Consider the following 17411-nt stretch of genomic DNA (forward strand, 5'->3'; position numbering starts at 1 on the left):
CACTAGCCACATTTCAAATGCTCAACAGCTACATGTAGCTACTGACTATCATACTGGAGAGATATAAAATACTTCTATCACTACAGAAAATTCTATTGAGCAGCACTAAACAGATTGTTGAAAATACCTTAAAAAGAAATCTTCACAACCTAAAACTGTAAAATTTTATCCTGTTTTTAAAATTTTGGTGTATAAAACTAATCAGAAAAAAATTCTTTTCTTGACACAGTAAAATACTATAATGATGCTAATAAGTAGATAAGAAAACTAGTTGTTCTCTGTAATTGCTTACTGATAGTTCGAAGATATTCAAAATACACTACTGTTTATAAAAAAACAGTAGAGTCTTGAGATGCCTGGGTGGCTCAGTTGGTTAAGCATCTGCCTTTGGCTCAGGTCATGACCCCAGAATGTGGGATGGAGTCCCACATTGGGCTCCTTGCTCAGCAGGGAGCCTGCTTCTTCCTCTGCCTCCTCTGCCTGTTCTGCCTGCAGCTCTCCGTGCTTCTGCTCTCTCTCTGACAAATAAATAAATTCTTAAAAAAAAAAAAAAAAAGTAGTGTCTTGTTTTTGAGTAAAAAATGGCATTTAGGGGCGCGTGGGTGGCTCAGTGGGTTAAAGCCTCTGCCTTTGGCTCAGGTCATGATCCCAGAGTCTGGGGATCGAGCCCCACATCGGGCTCTCTGCTCTGTGGAGAGCCTTCTTCCTCCTCTCTCTCTCTCTCTGCCTGCCTCTCCCCTCTCTGCCTGCCTCTCTGCCTGCTTGTAATCTCTGTCTGTCAAATAAATAAATAAAATTTAAAAAAAAAAACCCAAAAAACAAAAAACAAAAAAAATGGCATTTATATAAAACACAGAAGTAGACTCCTTTACAGAAATAAAAGTACATTATTTTGACTTAAGGTGGATCAAATTTTATTACTAAAACTTGTTAAATAAATGATACATGAGGAGTTCTAAAGTATTATGGGAGCACCTGGGTGGCTCAGTCATTAGGCATCTGCCCTTGGCTCAGGTCATGATCCAGGGTCCTGGGACAGAGCCCCAAATCAGGCTCCCTGCTCAGCGAGAAGTCTGCTTCTCCCTCTCCTATTCCCCCTGCTTGTCTTCCCTCTCTTGCTGTATCTCTTTCTGTCAAATAACTAAATAAAATCTTTAAAAAAAAAAAAAAGGATTAGGGGTTATGTTAGTTAAAAAAAAAAAATATATATATATATATATATATATATGTATCTCAAATAACTGGTGTGACTCAATATAAAAGAATACTCATTTTACAAATAAACAATTTTGAAATGTTAGCAGAATACTAAGTCCCAACAGAATTAAAATACATTAAACATGAATTTCATAAAAGTTTACACTAAAATTTTATTTTTATTTTTTTAAAGATTTTATTTATTTGACAGACAGCAAAAGTAGGCAGAGCGGCAGGCAGAGGGAGAGGGAGAGGCAGGCTCTCCACTGAGCAGCGTGCCCAATGTGGGATTTGATCCCAGGACCCTGGGATCATAACCTGAGCTGAAGGCAGCCGCTTAACAGACTGAGCAACCCAGGCATCTGGTTATCATTAAAATTTTAGATTCAGTGCCTCTTAGTCTAAATGTAGAATAAAACTCTAAGATCAATATATGTGTTTTGCTTTTAATTATCAAATATGAAGAGGACAAGATCGCTATGCTGTTACAAAGCAAAAATATAATTTAAAAACAAGTTTCAAATTATATCTTGAGTTTATTTTGACATTGTGGTTGAATCCTGTATCTTAGATACTATCGTGAAAGAAATGACCAAATCTTTAATACAAAAATGCAGATATACAAACTGCAGGAGATTTCTAAAATTCAACTGCTTGTATTTCAATGACTTGCTGCCAAAAATAAAATAAAATAAAATAAAGGCAATGTCCTTACGGATGAGTAGGATCTGGTGTTTGAACAGACTTACTGATGCCCACTGCTAGTAAACCCTATGGAGAAGAAGAAAGGATAAATAATTATTAGCAAGATGGAGAGTATAATAGAACCAATCTGGAGTGTGCAATCTGACAATAGCAAAGAACTACTTCACACGCAAATACACAACAGCCCAGCAATTCCGGTTTTCAGTCTTTACCTTAGAGAAATAAAGATTAACCCTGAGGGGTTCAAAACACCATTGCTTATAAGGAAGAAAAATGTGAAAGCAATCCTAAAAATCCATCAATACGGAATGGCAAAATAAATTATGGTGTTGCCAAACCACAGTTACTTCTCCAACAGTTTAAAAGAATGAAGTGGAGACACAGCTTTCTTACTGACATGGTCAAAGCTCCTACACATACCATTAAAGTGGAAGAAAAAAAAAATCAAGTTTAGGAACAGTGTGTAAAGTACAAAAAAACTTACGTCGTTTTTGTAGACAACATATAATGTAAGGTATAGGAAAAGTTCTAAAAGAATACACATTCAACTGTTTATAGCTCTGAGGAGAGAAGCAGGATTAGGATAGTAGGTGAGATAGCTGGTATTTTTATAGGAAAAATAACATATTGCTAAATAAACAAAAGATAGTAAAAATTTTAAATACCATACATTGTATACAGATACACACATTTCTACTAAAACTTCAAAGCCATGCAAAGGAAGTACACATATCAGTATATACAGAGCAGTGATTATTGGGGCATAGAAAGAGGGAATAAAGATGTAGGGTTGATTACAACTAAGATTTTATTTATTTAAAAAAAGAAAAGCAAAGTAAATATGGCAAAAATACCAACATGTCTTTAATCCTAGTTACCACCTCTCTCTCCTTCCTTCCATCCTCCCTGGACTCGATCTTTTCTTCCTTTCTTTATTTGGTTTTTCAATTGCATCTTTTGTTAAAAAAGAGTTATCCACTGGAAACTCCTGATATTAGTATGCTTGTTCCTAGTAAGTCCTTTCTATTCTTTTTTTTTTTTTTTTTTAAGATTTTTATTTATTTATTTGACAGAAAGATATCACAAGTAGGCGGAGAGGCAGGCAGAGAGAGGAAGGGAAGCAGGCTTCCGGCTGAGCAGACAGCCAGATGCAGGCCTCGATCCTAGGACCCTGGGACCATGACCTAGACGGAAGGCAGAGGCTTTTAACCCACTGAGCCATCCAGGCGCCCACTCCTTTCTATTCTAATTTGATGTGAATTTAGATAAAAAGATTATCTTATTAGAATTATTTATTTAAAACAGAAGACCTCTGAGTGAATATCCTACATGATATTATTTGCCTAATCTGGGGCTTTTCCATTTTGTCAGCACGGTATCAAATAATCAGACAGGTAAAGCTTCAAGATAACCAAATTCTTCATAGATGAGGTTTCCCTGTAGGTTACAAAAAACTTGATAGAGAGGCACCTGGGTAGCTCAGTCGTTAAGCTTCTGTCCTTCCGCTTAGGTCATGATCCCAGGGTCCTGGGACGGAGCCCCACATCGGGCTCTCTGCTCTGCAGGAAGCCTGCTTTCCCTCTCCCACTCCCCCTGCTTGTGTTCCTGCCCTCATGATCTGTCAAATAAATAAAAATCTTGGGAAAAACAAACAAACACCTTAACAGAAACATTCTCTCTAGTAAAAATAGAGATTACACCACCTTGAAATGGCTAAAATAAATACATGACTGGACTTTTAAGTTTTGATACCGGAAATCCTACCCTAATTACAGAGTATTACAAGTTTTTTTCTACTGGATTCCAAAGAAAAAGAGGGTTAAAACTACCTAAAAGATGATGGCTTTTCAGTGAATCAAACCAAGAAATGAGAGCAAATTAACACAAAATTCTTTAAAACTTGTAAATTAAATTGAAATATTCATTAATTCACACTGTGTATATATATGCATGTGTTTATAAAGCTTACAAAATAGCAAATGGGTATTCATTATTTCTAAAGTCCTTCATATTCAGGTTGGCCATGCAATGAAGTGTAGGATAACAAGTTGTTCATTAACTGAAATGTGGGCCAAACTTGTTAGTTTTTCCTATAAAAATAAGATGTCGCAGAACATCCCTAATCCTGTCCGCCTCACTCCCCACAGGGGTAGAAGCAGCAGGAGATAGATTTCAGACCTTTTTCTGCACAATTACAATGTGTGTGTGTATACATAAACAAATATACACACTAATATATATAGAGAGATATATACATATGAGTTACATAAATATAACCTACATCTGTTGGGTTTGCAGCATAATGAGTATTAATATCTACTGGCTAAGAAGCATTATAAATGCTTCCCCCTCCATGATTATCCTTTCCTTTTTTGATTTTTCCTTAAGTATCATACTATCATGCAACTGCTTAAATGTTACCTTGGACTATCTTTCTAGTTGTTTTGACCTCCTTACAGAAGACAGAGCAAAGTCTAATTTCTCCTAAATATTACATTATAAACTCAGGTGTTCAATAAGTTCCTATCAATTAATATTAGTGATGTATTATATGTTATTTAGCAATAAAGTTTTAAAAAATGAGCTGCCACAGAAGTTGCCAACCTAGGTAACACTAGAGGAACAGCCTAAATCTAAAACTTGAGGTCGTTTAGTCTCTCAGAGGTAAAGAAAAAAAAACCACTATAGTTATAAAAATATTCAAACAAATTAATTTTTTAGTAACTGAAAGTTTGTACCTTTTGACCACCTTCACCCATCTCACCCACCCCTACTTACTCCCTGTCTCTGGCAACTACCAACCTGTTTTCTGTAAGTTGGGGGTATTTTTATTTTATTCCACATATAAATGAGATCATTCAGTATCTATCTCTGTCTGACTTTATTTCACTTAGCATAATGCCCTCACAGTCGATCGATGGCAGGATGGACTTTTTTTTATTCTTATGGCTGAATAATATCCGTGCATGTGTGTGTACACATACATACATTTTTTTAATCCATTCATCTATCAAAATTGACATTTAGGTTGTTTCCAAGTCTTGGCTGTTGTAAATAATGCTGCATTGAGCATGAGGGTACAGATATCTTTTCATAGTGTTTTGTTTCCTTTTAGATAAGAATTCCAGAAGTGGAACTGCTGGATCATTTGGTAGTTCAATATTTTTTTTTTATGAACCGCCATACTATTTTTCATAGCATCTGTACCAATTTACATTCCCATCAATAGCATACAAGCGTTTCCTTCTCTCTACATGCTTGCCAACCCTTGTTATTTCTTATCTTTTTGGAAGTCCTTCTAACTGGTGTGAGGTGATAGCTCATTGTGGTTCTGATTTGCATTTCCTTGATGATTAGTGATGCTGAGCACTTTTTCATGTACTTTTTTGGCCACTTCTATGTCTTAGCTGGAAAAATATCTATTCAGAACTTCTGCCCATTTTTGAATCAGATAGGACTTTTACTATGGGGTTGTAGGAGTTCTTTAGAATTAATTTTTAAAAATATTACTATACGTCTAAAATAGTTTTATTTTGTTTTGTTAATAGGCTCCAAGCCCAGTGCAGAACCCAATGTGGGGCTCGATCTCACAACCCTGAGACCATGACCTATGACAAAATCAAGAGTCAGATGCTTAACCAACTGATCCATCCAAAGGCCCCTAAGATAGTTTTCAAAAGACCATAAGAAATACAATTTCCATCTACTCAGTAAGGCCCTGTTGAAATCTTTTTCATCAAAGCCATTCTGACCACTTTAATCAAGACAAACTCTTTACCAAGGATTCTCAAAGCACCAACACCACATGACTTTAGCACTATTTACCTCTGTTGCTGCTCGATCTATTACAGAAATTAATTTGTTTTTCTAGTTAGAACACTAGCATTCTCATTGTAAACAAATCAAATAGAACAGGAGAGGAAATCATTTAAGAGTCTGATGGATATTTCAGACTATCTTCATACATCCTTGTAAATAGTTTTTTAATGTTGCTTTTGTGAATATATTTGTGCCAGATTTCAGGGAGGGGTGTGTGTGTGCTTTAAAAAAGATTATCACAATCTACATCACGTCTTTTTGCACTTTGTATTATGGAAACTGTCAACATACAGAGAGATGGGTAAAACATTTTTTTTTTTGGGGGGGTAAAACATTTTTTAAAAACCCAACAGAACATTTCAATAAATTCAACTCATCCATTGCTTAGCTTTAATAATTGTAAATATGTAACATATCTGTTTTCTCTGATCCATACCCACACCCCCCATGAATATTTAAGTAAATTGGAAGCTTCATGCCATTTCATCTTTAAATATTTTACCTGAATGACTAAAACTCGAAGGCATTTTAGGAAATTCAGACACAAGACTATTATCATACTTTTAAATATTAATACTAATTCCTTAACATTTTAAAATATACACTCAGTAATCACATTTCCACATATGGAAATTCTAAATTTGTGGTAAAATTCACACACAATGAAATCCAAGAATCCTGAATATACAGCTCTTAAAGGTTTGGCAAATCAATACCCTTGTAACATATTTTCCCATCAAGACACAGAACGTTTCAATCACTTTGGAAAATTCTCCTGTACCTCTTTTCAGTCAGTCTCTCCTAACATCAGAGACAACCATTTGCTGAATTTTTAAAATTGTTTTTATTTTACTTCTAGTAGAGTTATTAGACAGGGTTACATTAATTTCCGGGATACAATATAGTGAGTCAACACTTCCATACATGACCCAGTGTTCACCGTACGTGCCTTCCTTAATCCCCATCACCTATTACACCCATTCCCCATCCGCCTCCCTTCTGGTATATATCCAACTACATATACAGCCAACTACATATCCAACTATTCAACTATTAGTTAAGAGTCTGTTTCTTAGTTTGTGTCTCTTTTCCCCCTTTGCTCATTTGTTTTTTAAAATCTACACATGAATGAAATCATATGGTATTTGTCTCTCTCTAATTTTATACTCTCTAGCTACAATCATGTTGTTGGAAATGGCAAGACTGCAATCTTTTTATGGCAAATAATATCCCAAATATATATGTTTATATCCCCCACAACTTCTTAATCATCCATCTACTGATGGACACTTGGGCTGCTCCCATATCTTGGCTATTGTAAATAATGCCGCTATAAACAGAGGGGTGCATGTTTCCCTTTGAATTCGTGTTCTCGTATTTTTTTTTTTGAAGATTTTATTTTTTTATTCGACACAGAGAGAGAGAGCACAAGAAGAGGGATCAGGAGAGGAAGAAGGCGGCTCCCTGCCAAGTAGGCAGCCCAATGCAAGGCTTGATCCCAGCGTCCTGAGATCATGACCCAAGACGAAGGCAGACACCGAATGGAATGAGCCACCCAGATGCCCCTGTGTTCTTGTATTTTTTGGATAATACACAGCAATGCGACTACCGGATTATAAGGTAATTCCATTTTTAACTTTTTGAGGAAACGCCATGCTGTCTTCCATAGTGACTACACCAGTTTGCACTCCAGTACACAAGCATTCCTTTTTCTTCACATCCTTGTCCACAATGGTGTTTGTGTTTTTGATGTTAACCATTCTGTCATGTGTGAGGTAGTATCTCACTGCAGTTTTGATCTGCATTCCCCTGATAAGGAGTGACGCTTAGCATCTTCTCATGTGTCTGCTGGCCATCTACATATCTTCTTTGGAGAAATATCTGCTTATGTCTCCTGCCCATTTTTTAACTGGATTCTTTGTTTTGGGGAGTGTGGAGTTGTATCAGTTCTTTATATATTTTGGAGACTAACCCTTTACCAGAAATGTCATTTGCAAATATCTTCTCCCACTCAACAGACTGCCTTTCAGTCTTGTAGACTGCTTCCTTCACTGTGCAAAAGCTTTTTATTTTGATGTAGTCTCAATTCTTTGTCAGAGAAATTACTGCCTCTCTTCTCTTCTGGATTTTTATGGTTTCAAGTATCATATTTAGGTCTTTAATGCATTTTGCATTTATTTTTGTGTACAGTGTAAGAAAGTTGTCTAGTTTCATTCTTTTGCATGTAGCTGTCCAGTTTTGCCCACACCATTTATGGAAGATACTTTTTCCCACTAGATATTCTTTCCTGCTTTGTTGAAGATTAATTGACTGTATAATTGTGGGTTTATTTCTGGGTTTTCTAATCTGTTCCACTGATCTATGTGTCTATTTTTGTGCCAGCTCCATACTGTTTTGATTAATATGGCTTTGTAATATAACTTAAAGCCTAAAACTGTGATACGACCAGCTTAGGTTTTCTTTTTCAAGATTGTTTTGGCTATTCGGGGTGTTCTGTGGTTCCACAAAAATTTTAGGTTTTGTTCTAATTTGACGAAAAATGTTGGTATTTTGATAGGGACTGCATTTAAATCTGTAGATTGCTTTGGGTAATACAGACATTTTAACAATACTTGCTCTTCCGATCATGAGCATGGAATATCTTTCCATTTCTTTACATCTTAAATTTCTTTCATCGGTATTTTACAGTTTTCAGAGTACGGGTCTTTCACCTCTTTGGCTAAGTTTATTCCTACAGACTTTATTATTTTTGGTACAATTGTACATGTGATTGTTTTCTTAATTTCTCTTTCTGCTGCCTTGTTATTAGTATATAGGACTGCAACAGATTTCTGTATGGTGATTTTGTATCCTGAGATTTGATTTAATTCACTTATCAGTTCTAGTTTCTTGGTGGAGTCTTTAGGATTTTCTATATATATCATGTCATCTGCAAACAGTGAAAGTTTTGCTTCTTCCTTATCTATTTGGATGCCCTTTATTTCTTTCTGTTGTTTGATTGTTGTGGCTAGGACTTCCAGTACTATGTTGAATAAAAGTGGTGAGAGTGGACATCCTTGTCTTGTGTCTAACCTAGGGGAAAAGCTCAGTATTTCCCCATTGATTATGATGTTCCCTGTGAGTTTTTCATGTAAGTACTTTATTTGTTGATGTATGTTCCCTCTAAACCTACTTTATTCAGGGTTTTTATTATGAATGGATGTTTTACTTTACTATGTGCTTTTCCCCCATCTATTGAAAGGATCATATGGTTCTTATCCTTTCTCTTATTGGTGTGATGTATCACACTGATTGATTTGGGAATACTGAACCACCCTGGAAATCCAGGAATAAATTCCACTTGACTGTGGTGAATGATTATTTTAACGTATGGCTGGATTTGGTTTGCTAGTATTTTGTTGAGGATTTTTGCATCTATGTCATTAGAGGTTTGGACTGTAGTTCTCTTTTTTGGTGGTATCTTTATTTGATCTTGGTATCAGGGTAATGCTGGCCTCAGAGAATAGATTTGTAAGTTTTCCTTCCTCTATTTTTTGGGATAGTGTCAGAAGAATAGCTATTAACTCTTCTTTAAATATTTACCTTCTTTAAATATTTACCTGAATTCACCTGTGAAGCCATCTGGCCCTGCACTTTTGTTTGTTGGGAGGTTGTTTTTCCCCCCAAGATCTTATTTATTCGTTTGAGAGAGAGAGAGAGAGAGAGCGCGCACGAGCAGGGCAGAGAGAAAGAGGGAGAAGCAGACACCCCCCCCACCCCCCACAAGCAGGGAGCCAGATGAGGGGCTTAATCCCAGGACTTGGAGATCATGACCTGAGCCAAAGGCAGACGCTTAATCATCTGAAACACCCAAGCAACCCTGGAGTTTTTGATTACTGATTCAACATCAGTTGTTCAAATTTTCCATTTCTTCCTGCTTTAGTTTTGGTAGGTTAATTTATCCATTTCTTCTAGGCTATCCAATTTGTTGGCATAAAATTTTTCATAATATTCTGACAGTCTTTTGAATTTCTGTGATACTGGTTATTTCTCTCTCATTTGTGATTTGTGAGTCCTTTTGTTCTTGATCAATCTAGCTAGAGGCTTATCAATTTTGCTGATTTTTTTTTTTTTCAAAGAATCAGTTCCTCAGGGTAGCTGGGTTGGTGAAGCATCAGTTGGTGAAGATCTGACTCTTGATTTTTGACTCAGGTCATGATATCAGGGTTGTAAGATCAAGTCCCATGTGGAGCTCCATGGTAACAGTGGAGTCTGCTTAAAATTCTCTCTCCCCCACTGCTTATGCATGGCAACCATGCTCTCATTTAAAAAAAAAAAAAAAAAGGACCAACTCCTGGTTTCACTGAACTATTGTTTTTCTAGTTTCTATACCATTTATTTCTGCTCTCATCTTTATTATTCCCTTCCTTCTGCTGACTTTGGGTTTTGTTTTTTATTCTTAATTTTATAAAAATCTTTCCTCAGGGACGCCTGGGTGGCGCAGTTGGTTGGACGACTGCCTTCGGCTCAGGGCGTGATCCTGGAGTCCCGGGATCGAGTCCCACATCAGGCTCCCAGCTCCATGGGGAGTCTGCTTCGCTCTCTGACCTTCTCCTCGCTCATGCTCTCTCTCACTGTCTCTCTCTCTCAAATAAATAAATAAAATCTTTAAAAAAAAAAAAAAATCTTTCCTCATTTGCACATTCAAGGAAAGGAATTAAAAATCCCAGTTTATGGGCCCCTGGGTGGCTCAGTCAGTTAAGCATCCAACTCTTAATTTCAGTTCAGGTCATGACCTCAAGATTGTGAGATCAAGCCTAGTGAGATGGAGACTGTGATCAAGGTTGTGAGATGCTCAAGATTGTGAGATGCTCAGGATTGTGAGCATCAGGCTCCACGCTCAGCAGAGGGTCTGTTTGAGGTTCTGCCCCTCCTCCCTCTGGCCCTCCTGCTGCTCATTCTCTCTCTGTCTCTAATAAATAAAATCTAAAGAAAAAAAGAGTCTAATGTGAAATCACTTTAATTCACTAATCACTTGTGATTATTTTATAGCTTTATTTTTTTCAAGACTTTCTTTTTTGAGAGAGAGAGAGCATGCGTGCACATGAGAACATGAGTGCAGAGGAGGAGCAAAGAGAGAGGGACAAGCAGACCCCACACTGAGCATGGAGCCCAGTGTGGGGCTCGATCCCAAGACCCTGAGATCACAACCTTAGCCAAAATCAAGAGTCAGATACTTAACCCACTGAGCCACCCAGGTGCCCCAATTATTTTATAGCTTTATTCAAAAAACTTAATTGGTCCTTATAGTCATATGAAGTCATATTCAGAGACCATATTTCTACCTAATGATAAGAATCTCTTCTACAAAAACCTTTGCCCAACACTTAGTACTAATAATCTTATACTTCATATTCCATTGTCGTAACTTCTTAAAGCATAACAACCTGCTTTAAAATCCGATCAGTGGTTTAGTCAGTTAAGCATCTGACTCCTGATTTCCGCTCAGGTAATGATCTCAGGGTTATGAGATCTAGCCCTGCATTGGGCTCCATACTGGGTGCGGAGCCTTCTTGAGTTTCTCTCTCTCCCTCTGCCCCACTCCTTACCCACTCACCTCATTTTCTCTCTTAAAAACAAAAGTAATAGGGGCACCTGGGTGGCTCAGTTGGTTAAGCAACTGCCTTCGGCTCAGGTCGTGGTCCCTGGGTCCTGGGATCGAGTCCCACATTGGGCTCCCAGCTCCATGGGGAGTCTGCTTCACCCTCTGACCTCCCCTCTCATGCTCTCTCTCACTTTGTCTCTCTCTCTCTCAAAATAAATAAATAAAAATCTTAAAAAAAAAAAAGTAATAACGAAGATCCTTGATTTAAAAAAAAATAATAAAATACTATGATCAATTTCTATGTACTTCACCATCAAAAGTAAAAACAACTTTCACTTTATTCCTCAAGCCAACTATAGGAATCATTCTGACCTTTCATTCTGAAAGGTCAACTTTCAGACTAAAGCCTTAAAAAAAAATTTACTTTAAAATTAACAAGAAAAAAACTTTTACACCTTACCTGATTACAAGTATCAGATAAAGAGTGTATAGCTTCAGAGAACATACTTGCTGAACCCGTATAAATCCAGGCAAGAAATTTAAAGAAGCAGTTTAATCCATTGCTAGGAGAGAAAGATAAAACAATTTAGCATAGGTTTTGATAAAAATTTCTACCAAAAGCTTATTTGAGTACGTAAACCTCTATACTAGATTCTGCTCCAAGTAAATTAAAAAGAATCTCTAATCTTTAAGAATTTATTATACTTTAGGTAACAAGGGAATAAATTTGAAAAATACAGATTATGATATCATTAAATATTCCAATGAAGAAACATGATATATGTAAACAAATTACTTAAGTGTATTTTGAGAACTGATGAGAAGAGAATGTTTTATATTTGGATGAAGTAAAGTTAGGAAGGAAATTAAGTGTCTTATGTAGGTGAAAGAGATCTATACTTGATATTGTCCAGCATACTAATGACAAAACCAAGACTTTGGTGAAAGTCTAGTTACTTAAACAGGCCAGATGGGAAGGTGCCATATGCCAGAGGTGAAAACAAATCGAGACCAAGCAGTCTCAGAGTCACACACTAGAAGATAACAGATGCTAAAAATAAACAGCTAGCTGTTCAGATTCCAACAGTAATGACTGGCACCGTTCATCTTGGGCACTACACTTAGCCACTTACCAAGTTTTACTGTAACACTATTATTATATAAATATGAATATCCTCATTGTATAAATAAGGAAACTATACATCCCCTTCCAGCTACCCTTTCTCCTCTTTTCTACTTCAAATAATTTCTTGAAAGGATTGTATCTCCTCTTGCTGTCTTCATTTTCCACATTTTGCATTAAGTCTTCTGTCCATTTAACAATGGCTTATGTTTCAGATACCTCGATTATTATCAATACCACAATTGTTTCTTGCCACTAAATTCCTGAAAATACTTTAGTATTTTCCTTAATCCCCCAGAAGCATATGCCACTATTTTCTTCGAAGACTGTCTTCCTTGGCATCCATGATATCCCTGATCTTCTTTCATTCCAGATTTGCTTTCCTTTCTTGCTTGCTCGTTCCTCTTCTTCAGTCTCCTCTGCAGGCTCTTTCCTCTACCCATTTCACAGATGTTCACATTCTTCAAGATTTCCTCCTAAGGGATTTTTCTTCCACACACTTCATACACATTCTCCAGGTGATCTTTAAGTACTCCTATGGCTTTAATTATCATCTCTGTATCAGTAACTCTCAACTCTAAGTCCCTAATCCAGCTTTCCTTTGTGAGCTTCAGACCAACATATATCAAAAATTATTAAGTACCTATTATGTACTGGGTATTACACTAAGCAGTTTACATATATTACATACATTCTTCCAATGAAGAAAGTTTTAATTGCTAACCTCACGTTTCTGATGGGAAGAACTAATGCTGTTGACCAACTCCACTTGGGTGCCCTACAGGTAGATCATTAAACTCAAAACTAAGCTCATCATTTCCTTTTCTGCCACCCTGCCCCTCCTTCAAGTGCTCCTTCTCTCAGTGATGATGCCGTAGCTATCCAACTGTCCAAACCTGAAGCCTGGGCACCATCCTTGACCATGCCTCCTAAATATTTCTTGGACCTAAACATGCCTTTCCATCCCTACCTTCATTATCTCAGTTTAGTGCATCATTGTCTCTTCTCTGCATTACTGTACATGATGTCCTCAAGTCTAGTGTCCCTCTAATCCTTAAAGATGAGAATTATGAATTCTATCTTTGTATTTCAAGACCCTACCACAATTTGTGACATGTCATATGTATATATTTTAGAAATAAACTAATGAATTATGGAATTAATACTTTTAAATATCCTAAAATAGATTAATCAGCAAAAGAGAAAAAAGAGAACAATAGGAATCAAGAAGACAGAAGGAAAAAGAAGAGGCACAAATAGCAGTTATGTTCTTCCAAGATAAGTGGGGCAAAACAAAAATGTAAATATTGTTCAGTGGATATGACCCAGGCTTGTTTACTCAAAAACTGATCTCAGCCAATTCACCTTTCTAAAAAAGACTTCTATCAACTCCAATGAAAATAAAAGAATTTTCAGAGAGCAACTATTCTTAGATCCTAACCACTCCAAAAACAGACCCAGCACAAGCATGGATATCTATGTGGACTCTTCCTTCAACACTTTACTGACAATAATTTTTAAAGGTTCATTCAACTTCCTTCTATAATAACATAAACATCTAACTCTTCACCTAAACGCCAAGTAATAAATTTTTACATTCACAGATACACACATTAAAAATAATATATTTTTATTTTAAGTGGTACTTACATGCAAATGGCAACCATCACCACTTTTCCCGGCCCTTTAAAAAAAACTGATGTCGTTCTGGACCGTGGCTATAAAAAACAGATAGACAAAAACACACAAAAAATCTCTAAAATTTCCAGAGAACACTTTGATGCTTATAAGTGATCTGACACACCAGAAAATATGTCCTCTATCAAACCCTCTAAACATCTAGATTTAGTTATTTGCTTCCTTTTCTCTAGAATCTGCATGTTAAAAAGTGAGAAGATAGAAATTGAGAGCATATGTGAATCTCTTTCCAAAAACTTAACTGTTTGTCTCTTTGTAAGTAATTTCCTGCCTATTGCCAGGAAAGATCTGCGGTGGTTTCACAGAAACTAGGGATAAAATGATAAAAATGTATTGAACTAAAATCGATACACTCTAAAATTTTTCTACTTCTTGAGCAATTTAACTTTTAAGGAACAGTCAAAGCCAAGTTTGCTTCTCCAATTTAACTCCTTATTACTCTCTAAATACCAAAGACCTCAAGTGATAATGTTGAATTCCAAAACAGACCAAAACAAAAGAAACAAACCAAGTAAAGAAAGCTATTTATCTTGAGTTAAATGTAGTTTCGCTGTTCCTTAGATGTATACTTTGTTTTTTCTCCTGCTCTGTCCTCTCCCTGGAATGCTAGCATCATCTTCTACCACAATTTGTCTAGCTTTTGCTCATCCCATTCCATGTTAGGCCAACTGGCACTTTTCTATTTAAAGCCATTCTTGGTCTGTCACAGAGAATACTCACTCTGCTGCACATTTATTATTGAACTTTACATTTCTATTAAAGCACTTCATATAGTCTGCCTTATGTCATTTATTCAAGAATATTTATTGTGCACCTACTACATGCCTGGCACAATTCTAGATGCTGGGACCTGACAGTAAACAAGAGTCCTGCCTTCACTGATCTCACAATTGAGTCCAGGAAGATAGAGAATAAATCCATAAACAAATACATAACATCAGATGATAATAAACATAATGAAGAAAATAAAACAGAACGGAGAAGATCATGTATGGAGGGAGGGTGTATGTGGAAAGGGTTATTTTAGCTAGAGTATGAAAGAGGTTCAAAGATGAGAAGGCAGCAACCATGAAAAAATCTGAAGAATGGTTTCAGGCGGAGTATACACACAGGACATTTAAAGATGTGGAAAGAAATAAGCTTGGTGTGTGGAAAGGATAAAATAAGCTTGATGTGACTAAGAGCATAGAAAGCAAGGAAAATGGTAGGGGTTGAGGACAGAGAAGGGGGCAGGGACCATATTCCACAGGATTTTGGAAACTATGGTAAGGAGTATAACTCTTGTTCTACTGGCAAAAAGAAGGCACCATGATTTTAAGCAGATATTTGGTATAGTCTAATTTGGATTTTACAAAGACATAGCTTAAAATGCAGAGAAGAGGGACGCCTGGGCAGTTCAGTCAGTTAAGCATCTGCTTTTGGCTCAGGTCATGATCCCAGGGTCCTGGGATCGAGTCCCACATCAGGCTCCTTGCTCAGAAGGAGCAAATTATGGGGACAAAGCAGAGATGGAGAAAACAATTAGGAGGGTAGTCCAGGTGAAGGACGGTGATGACTGAGACTAAGGTTTCAATAAGAGGCATGGTGAGCAGCAGTTACATAGGTATTTATCTTGGAGAAAATGCCAGTTGGATCTGCTAATGGGATTTAAACATAAAAGGGTCTATAATGAATCTCTAATATTTGGAGACTGAGTAAATAAGCAGAGGAGTTTTTTTGCAGAAGAGATGAAGGAAGTGAAGGTATTAATGAAGTCCAAGGAGAACCAGGAGAAAGACTGTCTTAGGCTCCTAGAGAACAAGGTGTTCCAAGGAAAAAGAATACTTCTGCTGGTGACGGGCACTTGACTATTCCTTCCCCCTTGGATTTCCATGAGAAGAGACGTCCCCCCTCCCGATACTGGTGGCATCCCCTCCTCCCCAGTGGTTGTCTGGGGGTTGACTAAGTAAGTTTAGTAAGGTAAATTTAGAAGAGAGTGCTGGGCATATTTATGAGCTCCCTCCTTTATTTTGGGAGTTGGTAGACATTCTCTTCTGTTCTTTCACAGCTCTGTATTTGGACAAGACAGGTAGAGGAGTCTACAATTTACTGGTTAAGTCTAAATCAGAAGAGTCTTGAGGTGCTTGGGTAGCTCAGTGGATTAAGCCTCTGCCTTCAGCTCAGGTCATGATTGCAGGGTCCTGGGATGGAGCCCCGCATTGGGCTCTCTGCTCAGCAGGGAGCCTGCTTATCCTTCTCTCTCTCTGCCTGCCTCTCTGGCTACTTGTGATCTCTGCCTATCAAATAAATAAATAAATAAATAAATCTTTAAAAATAAATAAATAGATCAGAAGAGTCTTTAAGATCTAATGTAATGGATTGGAACTCTGAAAAACAGATGAGGAAAACAAATAAGGAGTCAGATTTCAGGCTGTTACTGGGGTCATGCCATGTAAGAGTTACTTACTTCTTGGTAAGTCACCACAGCTTATGGCAGTTTTGTTCCCTTGCACACAGACCACAATGGCCCTGAAGAGGGACAAATAGCCCGCACTGAAACTGCAGGTCCTCTAAGTCAGGCTGCTGCAGCGTACACTTGGATTCTATAGAATTTCTATAGAATTGGTTGGTTATTGCCAAGAAAGCTGAGGCGAGATTTCATATCAGGAATTAGGAAAGAAAAATGCCTATTTAAATTTCTTCTCACTTTTATAGTGTTTTACAGTCAGGTCTGCAGACCAGGATTTTAAAAAACACCTCCTACATTCCCTGTGGACAACAGAACACAAGAGAGAGCTTCTAGATTTTAAGTGTTAAGGCCAGCTCTTGACAATGTGCAATTAGATGCCCCCAAATTCTGTTCTGAACTGCCTCCAGAGCTAAGACCAGGAATTAGGCAGGAAGAAACCTTATCCATATGATTTTACTTGAACTTAGGTTTGCAAACTATAAACACTGACCATGGCTCTAGATTTTTGAGTTCTATTGTTTATTAATAAATAAAAACTAGAGTATGTTTGTTTTATTATAATGAGAATGTGCTGTGTCCTTGGCTGAATAAAGAAAAACAAAACTCCAAAAAATTATTTTAGGAACAGTAAAAAAAAAAAAAAAATGTAGAGAGATAAATGAAAAGATGCTGTTTAAAGTGGAAGATGAGAAATATGTCTTTAGAAGAAAGGTGCAAGAACTTTTGGGATAAATAAGACAGATAAGGAAGGAAAATGAGATCTTAAAAGTAGAATAAAATGTTTTAAGGAAAAAAAGATTTATGGAGCTCAAATAGCTGATAAAAAAATTTCTACA

General features: G+C 36.9%; 1 protein-coding gene across 1 annotated transcript in view; it reads right to left on the reverse strand.

Moving 5' to 3' along the window:
- Positions 1-17411, reverse strand: part of SLC30A9 (solute carrier family 30 member 9) — an 86236-nt gene that overhangs the window by 26492 nt on the left and 42333 nt on the right. The window contains exons 8-10 of the mRNA XM_044224131.1: positions 14079-14146; positions 11766-11868; positions 1913-1968 (exon numbers count right to left, since the gene is read on the reverse strand). Coding sequence (XP_044080066.1) covers positions 1913-1968; positions 11766-11868; positions 14079-14146 — 227 coding nt within the window. The remainder of the gene's footprint in view (positions 1-1912; positions 1969-11765; positions 11869-14078; positions 14147-17411) is intronic.

The sequence above is a fragment of the Neovison vison genome, chromosome 11 (assembly GCF_020171115.1).
Source record: "Neovison vison isolate M4711 chromosome 11, ASM_NN_V1, whole genome shotgun sequence".
Taxonomy (NCBI): domain Eukaryota; kingdom Metazoa; phylum Chordata; class Mammalia; order Carnivora; family Mustelidae; genus Neogale; species Neogale vison.